The following is a 15,935-nucleotide window of genomic DNA, read 5'->3' as shown; positions in this document are numbered from 1 at the left end:
GGCTCTGAGATTTTTGCAAGCTTGTTCCCTAGCTTTTCACAGTCTGCAAAGCTGTTTTTCTCTGAATGTAAGAAGTTCGTATGAGCAATGCACCTTTTTAATTACTACATTTCTATGTTGGACTAAGAGAAAAGGAAACCAAATTAATTCAAGAGACATTTTACAATTACTTTTTTTGTCTGCAGCTAATTTGCAATGCAATTTTCAACTACTGCACTAGATTATACAACTTTAAATATTGCTTTATTCTCATGTAACCAACACATTGCAATTGATCTGGTGCTTTAGTGTAACTGACAAATTTACTATTTTATTTTATTTAAAAATGACCTGCAGAAAAATTTTCACTAAAAAAATCTCATCGCAGAAAGTGAAAAAAAGTTCTGTCTCTGGGTCAGTAGTTTATCTATTCAATTTTCACCCAGGTTGTAATAGAATATGCATGGTTTAACCTACTAGCAGAACAAGTGGAGAAACGAAGAAACATATGTTGCAGCAAAGTATGACCTCAGGGATTAGGCTTTCCAGCCATTATCAATGGAAAAAGAGGTGCTGCACATATATAGAGTAATAGAGGACCATTTTAGGTAGGGGCTAACAAGTGCTAGTAATTAACTAAGGGCTGCAGAGTCCTATACTCATCTGGTGGTCACCGTCCCTTAGTGGTTTCAACCGACTCCTGTTTTTGTTTTCTGCAGGGAGACTTGTGGAGTATATTCACTTTGAACGCTTGGTGTTGGATAGGAGGTGTCAGCAAATATGAAAGCAGATTGTCCCGGTCCCACCTCATCTTCCCCTCTTAGGATTGCAGAGGTTCTCAGTAGAAGATTCTGGCATGGCTGCGGCTGTGTGTCTGCTCCCTCAGTTTCCAGGCTTGATAGCTCCCCGAGGGGGCTCTGAGCAGGTGTGTTCAGCTGCATCAAGTGTGGTGGTCGTTGCAGTACTGGATAGGGCCGCCAATGACAGCATGTAGTTAGGTCGCTCTGGTCGAAAGGCTGGTGTGCAGCGGTTCTTAGATTGCCTAACACTAACGTTCCATCTACCAGCTCCGCTACCTCTAAATGCTGCACGGGTAGATCTGCGTTCACAACTGATAAAGTTCCCTCACCAACAGGCCTCATTAGCTCTGCGTGGAAGTAGGTAGCCGCTGCAGTAAGGTAGGATGGTCGATCGTGGGTTAACGACTGCATACTGTCAAGGATACGTCTAGATCTTTTGTCTGCTGAGCCGTTGGTTTTCATCCTTTCAATGAATCTGGTATTTCTCTTCGGCTGAAACACTGCGGTACTTGGTTTTATAGCTCCGACTTCAAGATATGGGGAAACATGGAGCTGGATCTCTGCTGGGCTAGTCTCGGTCCCTTCACTTAGTCTGCCAATCGGCCAATTAGGGTTAAGCTGCCCAGGGGACGCTACTGTTTCCACACATTGGATCAGCAATCTATTAGCCTCCTGAAGGGGAATTTCCTTCCATGTTGTCGAGTAATCCTCTGTGCCGGTCGTAGGACTAGGTAAGGCAGGAATCAAAGTGTCTAACTTCTGTAGCGAGGCTCGCCATACTTTGTTGAATTCCTGTTGATGCAGGTAAAAGAGTGCTGCAAATTTTTCCTCCAGGTTCTGGGAATCCTTAAGTATCATCGATTGTATTTGTTGTATTAGGTAGGTGTCCTCCATTTTCGGCAAATGCTTCTTGCCTGCCGTAGATAATCTAGCCACACTTATAGCTGCTTGCCACAATTAGCTGCACGTAATGAGTAGGCTGATGTACAGGGGTAACAGTGAGGTTTCCAAAGCAGAATAGTCAAAGTATGTGGTTTAGAGAATAGGGTACTCTTTAGAGCAAGGACTGCGCACACAAGGCACACAGCTAGGTATGAGGACGGGTTGATGCTTCAGTTATTGGGGAAGGCCTCAAATGAATAGTCTGGTACTGAGGGCTATGGAGCCGCGTCAAAATCCTAGACCCTATTTCTTGAATTAGGTCGCTGTCAGACAAGTCTCTCCACTATTTTAAGTTGGATATTACTTGCACTGCTTTGCAGAAATGAGAAATAGTGTAGAAATCTTAAAGGGACAGTCTACACCAGAATTTTTATTGTTTTAAAAGATAGATAATCCCTTTATTACCCATTTCCCAGTTTTGAATAACCAACACAGTTATAATAATATACTTTTAACCTCTGTGATTATCTTATATCTAATCCTCTGCAAACTGCCCCTTTTTTCAGTTCTTTTGACAGACTTGCAGTCTAGCCAATCAGTGCCTGCTCCCAGATTACTTCACGTGCCCGAGCACAGTGTTATCTATATGAAATATGTGAACTAACACCCTCTAGTGGTGAAAAACTGTTAAAATGCAATCTGAAAGAGGTGGGCTTCAAGGTCTAAGAAATTAGCATATGAACCTCCTAGGTTAAGCTTTCAACTAAGAATACCAAGAGAACAAAGCAAAATTGGTGATAAAAGTAAATTGGAAAATTGTTTAAAATGACATGCTCTATCTGAATCATGAAAGTTTATTTTGGCCTAGACTGTCCCTTTAAGGAGCTGATGCTCAGTGCGACCAGTAAGATGGCCACCGCCCGGAAGTCCCAATCCCTATAAATGTTTTGTTGTATTCCGCCTATGTTTATAGCACTGCGGAATCTGTTGGTGCCCTAAAAATAACCAGTAATAATAATAATTAAGGACCTTTCCTGTTTGTTTTATAGTAGGGATTTGTTTAGACATATTTATGTTTGTTAACCCCTCTATATATTATTAGTATGTTAATCTTTCTCTCTGTGGAAACTGTTTTAGTCTAGTGAATATTCAAATAAAGGATAAGTTTTAATTTTTCAGATTGATTTATTTGAGGTTAAGAAAGCGTGCACTATAACCTCCTTTCCTTTTTCTTTTTTGTCTTCTCTTTTTTTTTGTCTTGACATTGAGCACAACATATAATATAAAAAGAGAAACAACATATAATATAAAAAGAGAAACAAGAATGTAACCGTGCTAAAATTAAAATTCAGGTACTGTCATTAAAACTGATCATACAACTAGATCAATGCAGACTCCATTGTGTGTGTAAAGCAATCCTCTAAAACATGTAAAGGAATCATTTTATTAGGTGGAAACATACCTCATACAAGAAAAAGTAATTACTTTCTTTCACAATTGGTTTTCAAAAGGTAAAAAATGTCACCTTTAATAATTGGTACTCTTCACTTACACACATTAGCTCTGATTTTAAATTTCCTAATGAATTTGCTGCTATGGGCCAGGGAGCTAAGAATCACGTGCTATAGTTTTATTTCTCTTCTAAATAGCCCATAGCAACATTCACTAAAATTCCTTATGTCGCTACAGAGATCAAAGTGAAAAAGCTCTAGTAGGTGATACTTTTCTTTTGAGCTTTTTATAATACTGCTATTGATCAAAAATAAAAAAATCCATCTATGTTCTACTTATTCTTGTTTTTCTATTGCAGGACCAAGACAATTTTGATGATCAGTTCTCTGAACTCTGGAAAATCCCAGAAGACATATCAGCAATGCATCACATTGATAACGATTCTCAGGTAAATTATATAAAAAAAATATAATAAAAAAAAAACTCTACAAATGAATTACACATTTGTAGTCTTTAAATTGTACTGTGAGTTATAGCAGTTATGGCCAACGTTTTATCACATGGAAGCTGCAGATCAATATTTTAGATGCCTTAAGGGCAAAACATAAATGTATGTCTATTAAACACACAAATAATATTTCCCAAAAAGTTCCAGTGGTGTAGGCCAGATTTATGTAAAATGGTAGGGTACCCTCTGTCTTCTCCTGTCCAAATAGCTGTTTTGAGGTGAGTCCAACCTGCTTGCCCATCCACTGGAAGATCCCAAGACAAACATTTCTTCTTAAAGACACAATGAGTCCACGGATGATCTTCATTACTTATGGGATATTCATCTCCTGGTCAGCAGGAGGAGGCAAAGAGCACCACAGCAGAGCTGTTAAATAGCTCCTCCCTTCCCTCCCACTCCAGTCATTCTCTTTGCCTACGTTAGTGATAGGAAGAGGTAAAGTGAGGTGTTAGAAAATATTCTTCAATCAAGAGTTTATAATTTTTAAAGTAGTGCCAGAGTGTGCTGCTTTGTTCCAGGGTGTAGCCGTAGTCTGTATCAGTCTCTACAGTAGAGCTTTTGGTGGCTTTAGAGCAATGGGAACTTGTGGGACATAATTCTCACTGCGCCTCCCATGTAATTGTTTGCTGCCCTTACTAAGAAAATCTGAGAGATATTTTCTTTTTAAATTACAGGTGCATGTGAGGGAGAAGACCTCACAAACCTGGGAATTGCCTTGCTGTCCGGCAGGAGATGAGGTAAGTACTAACTTTACTCTGGGGGTGGAAGAGAGACTCAGAAGAAAGTTGGGCACTTCATTTTATTCCTCATCGGATTTAACTCCCTTATCATGCTTATGGATAGATTCCCTCAGAGTTTCAGGGGATACTTTGGGACAGTTACACGCAGGCTCTGGGCCTGTTTGACACATAGGCTCTCATTTCATAGCTACGGAGACATACATAGAACGAGCCCAGTGTGAGACATGTTGCCACAACAAAGCCATCACTGCAGAGCTATACATCAGACAAACAAAGCTCAGTGTGAGGCAATGCATAAATCTGGGGTTATATCTCCCGGTGGTTTCTTAATAGCCGACTGGGAGATCTTATATTTCTATAATGGAATAAAGCTCAGTGTGCAGGGCATGGTACTTGCATTCCTATCTCCCGGCGGTTTAATTATAGCCGACCGAGCGATCTCATAGTGACATATTTTCTGTTGAGCTATATTCAGATAAGCTCAGTATGAGGCAATGTAAGGGAATTATGTTATTTTCTCCCGGCGGTTTAATAATAGCCGACCGGGAGATCTGTTATGGCCACAATTTATGAGCTATGCTTGAGCGGCTCAGTGTAGGTGAACCCACATTAATTTATTTGCTTTTTGGACTAGACTGTTCAGTCCGTTACTATTCCCCCGAAGGCCTTTTTGATATATAAATGGCAACCGGGAGAGGATTATGTTTAGCGCCATTTTAGTTGCGCACCTCTGTGTTTTGTTCTTCCTGATATCGGAAGATTTAGCAGAGAATGATGCTCTCTATAGGGAGTAGACCTCTTAGCTCTGGGAGTGATCGTTCCCGTTCTACCTCAAGATCAAGGTATGGGATTCTATTCCAATCTGTTTGAGGTTCCCAAGAAAGAAGGAACCTTCAGACCAATTCTAGACCTTAAGAGTCTAAACAAGTTCTAAGAGTACCGTCCTTCAAGATGGAAACTATTCATTCCATCCTTCCCTTGATCCTGGAGGGTCAATTTATGTCAACAGTAAATTTTCAGGACGCGTACCTGCATGTTCCCATTCACAGGGATCATCACAAGTTCTTAAGGTTTGCCTTTCTAGACAAACATTTTCAGTTTATGGCTCTTCCTTTCGGCTCCCAGAATTTTCACAAAGGTTCTGAGGTCTCTACTTACGGTGCTTCGTTCAAGACACACTGCGGTGGCAACGTATCTGGACGACATTCTAGTTCAGGTGCCATCTTTTCAGCTAGCAAAATCACACACGGAATTGGTAGTGACTTTCCTAAGGTCACACGGGTGGAAGGTGATTCTATAAGAGAGCTCTTTAGTTCCTCATAGAGGAGTGATCTTTCTAGGGACCATTATAGACTTTCTGTCTATGAAGATTTTTCTGACGGTAGTAAGGATAATTGATACTTGCCTAGCTCGGCATTCTTCTCCTCGCCCTGCAGTGGCTCAGTGCATGGAGTTAATAGGTCTGATGGTAGCGACAAGGACATTATCCCGTTTGCTCGCTTTCTTCTCAGAGCTCTACAGTTGGACATGCTCAAACAACGGAACGGAAATTATTTGGACTGGTCCCCTAGACTTCTATTGGCACAGTAGTCTCTTCTTAAGTGGTTGTCTCTAGATCTTCTCTCCCATGGAACGTGTTTTTGCAGACCTTCCTGGGAGATTGTGACAACAGATGTCAGCCTTCTGGGGTGGGGAGCAGTTTGGGGCTCCCTGAGGGCTCAGGGGATATGGTCTCAGACAGAGAAGCATATTTAAGAAATGTCTTGCGGACCTGATCCGACAGTGCGGATCAGGTCTGCAAAACATCGCTGAATGCGGAGAGCAATACGCTCACCGCATTTAACATTGCACCAGCAGCTCAGAAGAGCTACTGGTGCAACGCCGCCCCCCTGCAGATTTGCGGCCAATGGGCCGCCAGCAGGGGGTGTCAATCAACCCGATCGTACTTGATCGGGTTAAATTGTTGCAATTCCTGTCCGCCTGCACAGAGCAGGCGGTCAGGGTTATGGAGCAGCGGTCTTTGTGATCGCTGCTTCATAACTGCTGTTTCTGGCGAGTCTGAAGACTCGCCAGAAACACGGGCTGTCAAGCTCCTTTCGGAGCTTGATAGATAGGCCCCAGAGTCTTCATTACCCATAAACTTTCTGGAACTGAGAGCGATCTACAATGCTCTTCTGACCTGGCCTCGGCTGGCTTCATTTCAGTTTATCAGGTTCCAGTCGGACAACATAACGTCAGTTGCCTACATCAATTGTCAAGAGGAACAAGAAGTTCCTTGGCGATGGTAGAGGTCTCCAAAATAATTCAGTGGGCGGAGATCCATTCTTGTTGTCTGTCGGCAATTCATATCCCAGGGGTGGACAACTGGGAGACAGATTTTCTGAGCAGACAGACCTTTCATCCGGGGGAGTGGGAACTTAATCTGGATGTGTTCTCCAGTCTGATCCTCAAATGGGGTCAGCCGGAGTTGGATCTCATGGCATCCAGGCAGAATGCCAAGCTTCCGAGGTACGGGTCGAGATCCAGAGATCCTCAGGCGGCTCTGATAGATGCTCTGGCGGCCCCTTGGTCCTTCAATCTAGCATATCTGTTTCCTCTGTTTGCTCTCCTTTCTCGAGTGATTGCCCAGATCAAACAGGAAAGGACTTCAGTGATTCTCATTGCACCGGCTTGGCCTCACAGGATCTGGTATGCAGACCTGGTGGGGATGTCGTCTCTACCTCTTTGGAGGCTTCCGCTTGGAAAGGACCTTCTGATTCAGGGACCCTTCCATCTTCCAAATTTAGATTCTCTGAAGCTGACTGCTTGGAGATTGAACGGCTGATTCTAGCCAAGCATGGTTTTTCTGACTCAGTTATAGACACTTTGATTCAGGCTCGTAAGCCTGTCACTAGAAAGATTTGGTGTAAATATCTTTATTGGTGTGAATCCAGGGGCTACTCCTGGAGTAGAGTTAGGATTCCTAGAATTTAGTTTTTTTTCCAGGAAGGATTGGAGAAAGGCCTATCCATAAGTTCCTTAAAGGGTCAAATTTCAGCTTTATCTATCCTGTTATACAAGCGTCTAGCTGATGTCTCTGATGGTCTGTCTTTTTGCCAGGCTTTAAGCAGAATTAGGCCTGTGTTTAGACCAGTTACTCCTCCATAGAGTCTTAATTTAGTTCTCAAGGTTCTGCAAGGGGTTCCGTTTGAACCTATGCATTCCTTAGATATCAAGTTGTTGTCTGGGAAGGTTTCATTTCTGGTAGCGATTTCTTCTGCTCGCAGAGTGTCTGAGATTTCAGCATTACAATGTGAACCCCCTTACCTTATTTTTCATGCGGATAAGGTCGTCTTACGTACAAAATTTAGATTTCTTCCCAAGGTTATTTCAGATCGAAACATTGATCAGGAGATTGTTGTACCTTCCTTGTGTCCTAATCCTTCTTCTAAGAAGGAGAGTCTCTTACACAATTTGGATGTAGTTCGTGCTTTAAGGTTTTATTTACAGGCGACTAAAGACTTTCGCCAGTCTTCTTCTTTGTTTGTGGTATTCTCAGGCAAACGTAGGGGACAGACAGCTATGGCTGTTTTGCTTTCCTTTTGGCTGAAGAGTGTTATACGTTTGGAATACGAGGCTGCTGAACGGCAGCCTCCTGACAGGATTATGGCTCATTCCACTAGGGCTGTTGCTTCCTCATGGGCAGTCAAAAATGAGGCTTCTGTGGCACAGATTTGCAAGGCTGCAACTTGATCTTCTCTTCACACTTTTACAAAAGTTTTACAAATTTGATATTTTTGCCTCGGCTGAGGTTGCTTTTGGGAGAAAGGTTCTTCATGCAGTGGTGCCTTCCGTTTAGGTATCCTGTCTTGTCCCTCCCGTATCATCCGTGTACTCTAGCTTGGGTATTGGATACCATAAGTAATGAAGATGATCCGTGGACTCATCGTGTCTTTAAGAAGAAAAGAAAATGTATGCTTACCTGATAAATGTATTTCTTCTTAGACACGATGAGTCCAGGATGTTATTTATTGTAAACTTCAGTCACCTCTGCACCTTGGCTTTTTTTTTCTTTCTCTTCCTAACTTCGGTCGAATGACTGGAGTGGGAGGGAAGGGAGGAGCTATTTAACAGCTCTGCTGTGGTGCTCTTTGCCTCCTCCTGCTGACCAGGAGGTGAATATCCCATAAGTAATGAAGATGATCCGTGGACTCATCGTGTCTAAGACAAAATAAATTTATCAGGTAAGCATACATTTTCTTTTTTAGTTCTCGTTCTTCTCGGGGCCAAGAAATCTATAGCAAACCTTTTATAGTTCTGCTTTTTTCACAGAGGCTGCAAAATCTAGTGCAGAGGGCAGCATGTTGTAGGCCAGTTGGCTATCACTGGCTTTTAGCATAGAGCTGCATGGCAAAGATGGACTTGAATGCTAATTAGAATGTTCACTTGCTAAAGGGACATACGTTCCAACAACAAAATAAATGCTTTAACCAGATGATAGAGCCAAGTACTCTAAAAACAAAGCACCTATCTTTCAAAATGTGTCTTTGAAGTTTTGAAAATGCTATACACGCAGCTGCTTTTTTTAACTTCTGCCAAAATATTTTACTGGCTCTTGCAGCTGCTTAGATCGCCATTTGCTATACAGACGTTTATGTCCCTTTAAGGTTAAAGTTGCTGTGCACAAACATTTACTTAACTAACATGATCTATGGAATGATATATTAATATTTATTGTATTCTGTTACCTTCCTATGCTTTGTGTTAGCATGACATTGAATTTGTTGAAGCAATTGGCTCTTCGGAAACAGATGATGTTGGCATGGCTGCAGTTGATGATGGTCATAACATTGATGAGGTGCAAGGATCTCCACTAGCAATGTGGGAAACAGAGGTACAAGATATTGTGCTGGAAAAGGGAAACCTTGGTCTAGGTTTCAGTATCTTAGATTATCAGGTTAGTATTTTGTATGACTCAATGTTTCATTGAAACAAAAAGCTTTGGTTTTTTTTAGTTTCTTCATGTGGCACTTTTTACTCAATCTGAGATTAAGATTTATCAATGGGTCAGTATGCTCGCCAGACATCGCTGACACAAATCTAAATTCCACAGTCTTCTTTATCAACACGTCTGTCAAACTTATGTGTTTCAAGTCAGACGCAAATAGCATCGGACTGTTGATAAATAATAGGCATCGATCTCGCATATATCCTTATTTATCAAATAATCTACCCTGAATGTCCATCAAATGAAGACAGGTTTGTCTGTTTTTCCCAACTTTATTTATACCATTTCATTACTGTCCATGGACAAGCACATTTCTCTAAAGCTAAACTTTTATTTTTCATCTGTTAATGTCCAAGAAATAGCTAGATTTATTCCTGAACAAACAATAATATCTCATAGAAAGTTATTTTACTATTTTATTTTTTATACAAAAAATCTGATATATGATATTTTCACATACATTAATGTGTATTTGTATTTCTAGAAATCATGATATGCTTATCTCATATTATTTTTTTTAAATGATTATTAATGCTAGAATTTGTACATATATCTGTGCACATACTTTTGTGTGTATTTATATATATATGTGTGTATTTATATATATATATATATATATATATATATATATATATATATATATACATACATATATATATATATATATATATATATATATATATATATACACAGTGTAACAAAACATATTTACATGTCCCTAAATTGTTTTGTTTTTTTGTTCTAAACAATGTTGTCTTTTTGTGTTTATTTATACCACTATATATATATAAAGTGTAAATATATTATTATTTTGAGCAACATGTAATCAGGGAATCATATGTATTTATTTGCAAACAATGGATATTTTGAGTTGTGCCAGTTTTCTTTCTGCACCTGTGTATCACTTCCTGATTGAAGTCTAGTTTTAAACACCAGTCCTACACAGGTATTAAAAAAATGAGCTGCCATTTAAGATGAAATTTCTTAATGAAAATGAAATTCAAGAGAAGGAAGAAAACACTGAAAATAGGATTAAAGAGGTGATTTTAATTTCTGCTGTATCTGATTTATGACAGTTTAATGTTAGGTAGACTATCCCTTTGAGCTTTCAGTTTAAGATTATATTGAATCAAACATCATTTGATTATTAAAATCATTGTCAAAAATATTACACTGTGTGGCCTGTCTTCATCAATGTTTATCTTTAATACTAATTTCACATATACAAACTTTCAAAGTATAATACACAATGTAACAAATGGCACTTACAAGTTCTGATGAGTGATCAATGATACAAGTATAGAGCAATTTGATTAGTTAGTGATATTAGAAAATGTAAATTTAAATCAGATTGGCTGATTTAATTAATCACGATTATGTATTGCCCAATAAAAAGTGGTGGAAAATTTAACTAGTTTGTGGGTTGTTTAGGAGTTTGAATATTCCGTCAAATTGGCTGGGAAGTATTGCTTCAAATTTGTTGCAAAGTATTGCTTCAAATTTGGTGCAAAGTATTGATTCAAATTTGCGAATAGATTATGAGTTTTGCGGTATGAGTGAAAAAGCAGCGTTATTGCTCTTTTTCACTACCGCTGGTATTACGAGTCTTGCAGGTTAAGCTGCACCGCACACTATTTAGCTAGAACGCAACATAACTACCGCAGCTTTCCAAAAGTCCTTTTTCAATGGGACTTCCTTTGCGCCGGTATTACGAGTTTGCCAGGGAGGCCAAAAAGTGAGCGGTACAGCCAATGCTGTCAAGATCTATACCGTAAACTGAAAGTCAGTAGTTATGGCTTTTATGCTACAACGCCATAACATAAAACTCATATCTAAAGTGCTTAAAAGTACACTAACACCCATAAACTACCTATTAACCCCTAAACCGAGGCCCTTCAGCATCGCAAACACTAAAATAAAATTATTAACCCCTAACCTGCCGCTCCGAACATTGCCACCACTAGAATAAACATATTAACCCCTAAACAGTTGTACTCCTGCATCGCAAAAACTAGTTAAATATTATTAACCCCTAATCTGCTGTCCCTAACATCGCCGCAACCTACATTACTGTTATTAACCCCTAATCTGCTGTCCCTAACATTGCCGCCACTATACTAAAGTTATTAACCCCTAAACCTAACCCTAAGTCTAACCCTAACACCCCTAACATTAATATAATTAAAATAAATCTAAATTACTATCATTAACTAAATAATTCCTATTTAAAACTAAATACTTACCTGTAAAATAAACCCTAAGCTTGCTACAATATAACTAATAGTTACATTGTATCTATCTTAGTTTTTATTTTTATTTTACAGGTAAGTTTGTATTTATTTTAACTAGGTAGATTGGTTAGTAAATAGTTATTAACTATTTACTAACTATCTAGTTAAAATAAATACAAATTTACCTGTAAAAATAAAACCTAACCTATCTTACACTACAATTAACTAAATTACAAAAAAAACAAACACTAAATTACACAAAATAAAAAAGAAATGATCAATTATTTAAACTAATTACACCTAATCTAATAGCCCTATCAAAATAAGCCCCCCCCCCCAATAAAAAAAACCCTAGCCTACAATAAACTACCAATGGCCTGAAAAGGCCCTTTTGTGCGGCATTGCCCCAAAGAAATCAGCTCTTTTGTATGGGCATTGCCCTTAAAAGGGCATTTAGCTCTTTTTCCGCCAAAACCCTAAGCTTAAAATAAAACCCACCCAATAAACCCTTCAAAAAAACTAACACTAACCCCCGAAGATCCACTTACAGTTTTTGAAGACCAGACATCCATCCTCAATGAAGCGGCAGAAGTACTCATCGAAGCCGGCAGAAGTCTTCATCCAAGCGGGCAGAAGTCTTTATCCAGACGGCATCTTCTATCTTCATTCATCCGGCACAGAACATCCTCTTCAATCGACGGCTAACGAAGAATGAAGGTTTATTTAAGGGACGTCATCCAAGATGGCGTCCTTTGAATTCCGCTTGGCTGATAGAAATCAGCCAATCGGAATTAAAGGGTAAGAAATCTTATTGGCTAACGCAAAACTCGTAATCTAGCCGACATAATATTAAGATACTGAACATGCGTCTTTGTTGGCGCCTGTTGCTGGTTCATTAATGCAGTAACATCCCATTGCTTTCTATAGCTTTCGCGAGCTGAAAGGTAGCGGATTGAACAGTAGGTTCGTGGCCTTGGAATAGACACAAGCGTACCTGTTAAATGTTTGATACATTTTAATTTGGTTGAATAGAGTCGTATTTGAGAGTGGATTGGCAGTTGTACGATGGAATCCGGTGAGCATCGATTTGCGTCGAATTTGACTTGCGAGATCAAATGTTTTGTCGATCTGTTCTATGTTGACGCCGTGATAACTATGGCGTATCAATTTTTCATCTAATTTGACGCAGAATTTCAGCTGATTTACAGTTAAAGGGACATGAAACCCAAATTTGTTCTCTTATGTTTCAGATAGAAAATACAATTTTAAACAACTTTCTAATTAGCTTCTATTATCTAATTTGTTTCATTCTCTTGGTATCATTTGTTGAAGAAGCAGCAACTCACTAATGGTTTCTAACTGAACTCATGGGTGAGCCAATCACAATCAATATATATATATTCAGCCACCAATCAACAGCTAGAACCTAGGTTCTCTTCTGCTAATGAGCTTGCCTAGAAAAACATTTCAGCAAAGGATAACAAGAGAAGGAAGCAAATCAAATAATAGAAGTTAATTGGAAAGTTGTTTAAAATTGTATTCTCTATCTGAATCATGAAAGAAACATTTTGGGTTTAATGTCCCTTTAAAGCTTTGATATATCGGCCCCTTAATCTGTGTTCTCATGTTTTTATGTTTGTATTTGTAATATTATTTGTCCATATTTTAAAGTATGATCCAATATATGTATTGAAGTGATAAACCAGCTTTGTTACTGCTTCATTATTTGACAATATGTGTATAGAGAAGAGGTGCATAAAAAAATCTGCTGTTTTTTTGCCTCTGTGCTACCACCATGCTCCTTGTTTTCATCAACTGCACTTGTTGTGCTTAAAGGGAAAGTAAGCACCTTGATATTTTAATATAAAATGTTTGATTATGCATAGTTGTTTTTGCAGTATACTTTAATTAATTTTTGTCCCCCTATATAATTTAACCCTTAAAAATGTTGGTTTCAGAAATGAAAATGAGCATTGTAGACTTTTTAAGGTTAACCATACTGCATATCTTTCCCTACATGGCTTCAGCAGAGGTTATCATAATAGCTATGGTTAGCCTTTTATAGTCAGTTAACAAGCCTGGATTGGCTCCTCTTTCTATAGCAAGACAACAAACATGTCTTGTAATTACAAGGTGTTTAGTTCCCCTCTAATAAATAAATTTTTTCTTATGGTGCTGAGAGTCTACAATTCATCACCTGGCCACCAGGTGGAGGCGAAGACATTCTGGACAACGAAAGCTTTAATATCCCTTCTATTTCCCTGACCCTTTCTTTGGCTAGACTAGGAGTAGGCAAAGATGGAGGTGTTACGGATTTTTCTTCAAGAATTAAAGGGATTCTCATCCCATTTCCCTTGCTTATGAATCTGACCATTGCATTTTCATACAATGCCACTTAAACATTGCTTTGGGATTCTTTCAGTATATACTGTGTTAAATAGGGGACATCTCCTATTGATCATGATACATTTCTTAGTGACTGGATGAAAGCTTCCCTCAAGTTTATTATTTACAATAGCTCTGCAAGTTGTTAATTGTTAATTAAGATAAATTAATTCCATATTATACATATAAAATATTTATGGTTTTCCTTTAGGACCCTATTGATCCAGCAAGCACTGTAATAGTAATTCGATCTTTGGTTCCTGGAGGTGTAGCAGAACAAGATGGCAGGCTTCTTCCGGGAGATCGCCTCATTTTCGTTAATGATATCAATTTGGATCATGCAAATCTTGAGGAGGCTGTTCAGGCACTGAAAGGAGCACCAGTGGGAAAAGTTAGAATTGGAGTTGCAAAACCACTACCTGTAAGTATACCTAACTGAGAAGTTGAACACAGATGGAAGTTGCAACAACATGTTGGTTAAATAATGTAAAACACTTAAATAAAATATTTACAGGTAAAGAAACATTTATCCAAACTGCTTGGGACCGTAAAAGGTTTAATAGTTTGGATTTTGGAATATTTGCATCTGTAAAATGGGACAGTTTAGAGAGGGGATGAAACCTAGTATAAACAGCAATATCTTATGCCATTTAGGCAGTATTTACATGTCATTATACAGCTTATAGATGCAACCCAAAGGTAGTTTTATATCATTTTAATACTTTATGTATATATACCCTCCGAAAGATAGTACTGTAATCAGAAAAGTAATATTTGTTGTTTTAGATATATATAGACTTTTATTTGAATTCTAGAATTGTGACTTACAAGCAGGGAAAAGTATACATTTTTGATAATTCTATTTTAAAAAAAAATATTTATTAAAATGTGGATTTCAGAATAAGTTTGGATTTTGGAATTACAGATTTGGGGATTTGTAGTAATGCAAATATAATGGGAAAAGGACACAACATCATTATATGTTATTGATTTGCATGGTGTAGGTGTTTTATTTCCTTGTTTATAACTTATATTGTGCTCACTATAATATTCAAAATTAGCTGTACACAATCTACATATGTTTGCTATAAAAATTTACTTTTGTTTTTTTATTTCCTTAACTAAATTATTGCTAAAGCTTATGTATGGCACCTATGGCAGAATGCATGTTTAATTGACAGGAATGCATATCAGTACCATTAGTTAGGTGAGTGTTTCCTAATTCTAGTCCTCAGGTAGCCCTAACAGGCTAGATTTTTATGATATCTTAACTAATACACAGATGGAATAATCAGCTGATAGGTGAGAGCAGATTACGAACATGAAATTTCAGAAATTATCCATTTAAAGCTAAAATGCCCATGATCAAAATATTTCTAATAATGTAAAGGGAATGTGCAATATAACGTCCGGAAAAATCTTTATTGGTGGGGTAAGTGTTAACCCCTTAATGACCAGCGCCGTATCCTGTACAACGTTGGTCGTTATGCCGCAGTCCTGGGCTTCTCTCTGCCGCGATCTTGCTCAAATTAGCGAGATTGCGCTATTTCTGCATTCCCCACGAGTGGGGCACTGTAGAAATAGATTTGCAGAGTTACCAGTGCAGAGAGGGCCATTCTGTGGCCCTCTCTGCATTGGACATCGGTGGTGCCGATCGTTAGTGGGTGGGAGCGTAAGGAGGGAGGCGGATGGGCGGCCCATCCCTGGAGGAGGCAGGAGTGGGTGGGACAGCTTGGCTATGCTACAGGGTATAGAAAAAAAACAAAAAAAAATGGTCATTGAGGGGGAACGAGGGAGGAGGGTGTAGGGGCAAATGAGGGGGATCCCAAGGGTTCTGGGAGGGGAAGGGGGAGTGTATTGAGGAGGAGCAGCTACACTACATAAAAAAAATTTAAATTGCCAATTTTGCAACAAGCTGAGTACTGGCATACAGCTGCCAGTACCTAAGATGTGGCAAATAGGTAGAGGGGG

At 38.9% G+C, this 15,935-nt stretch overlaps 1 protein-coding gene across 1 annotated transcript in view; it reads left to right on the top strand.

Moving 5' to 3' along the window:
* MPDZ (multiple PDZ domain crumbs cell polarity complex component) overlaps window positions 1–15,935 on the top strand; it is a 754,223-nt gene that overhangs the window by 432,068 nt on the left and 306,220 nt on the right. Inside the window, exons 16-18 of the mRNA XM_053699987.1 lie at window positions 3,472–3,561; window positions 9,109–9,297; window positions 14,176–14,385. Coding sequence (XP_053555962.1) covers window positions 3,472–3,561; window positions 9,109–9,297; window positions 14,176–14,385 — 489 coding nt within the window. The remainder of the gene's footprint in view (window positions 1–3,471; window positions 3,562–9,108; window positions 9,298–14,175; window positions 14,386–15,935) is intronic.

Source organism: Bombina bombina, chromosome 2, assembly GCF_027579735.1.
Source record: "Bombina bombina isolate aBomBom1 chromosome 2, aBomBom1.pri, whole genome shotgun sequence".
NCBI classification, from domain to species: Eukaryota; Metazoa; Chordata; class Amphibia; order Anura; family Bombinatoridae; genus Bombina; species Bombina bombina.
The sequence above is the reverse complement of the archived record's forward strand: the minus strand, read 5'-3'. Positions and strand labels throughout refer to the sequence as shown.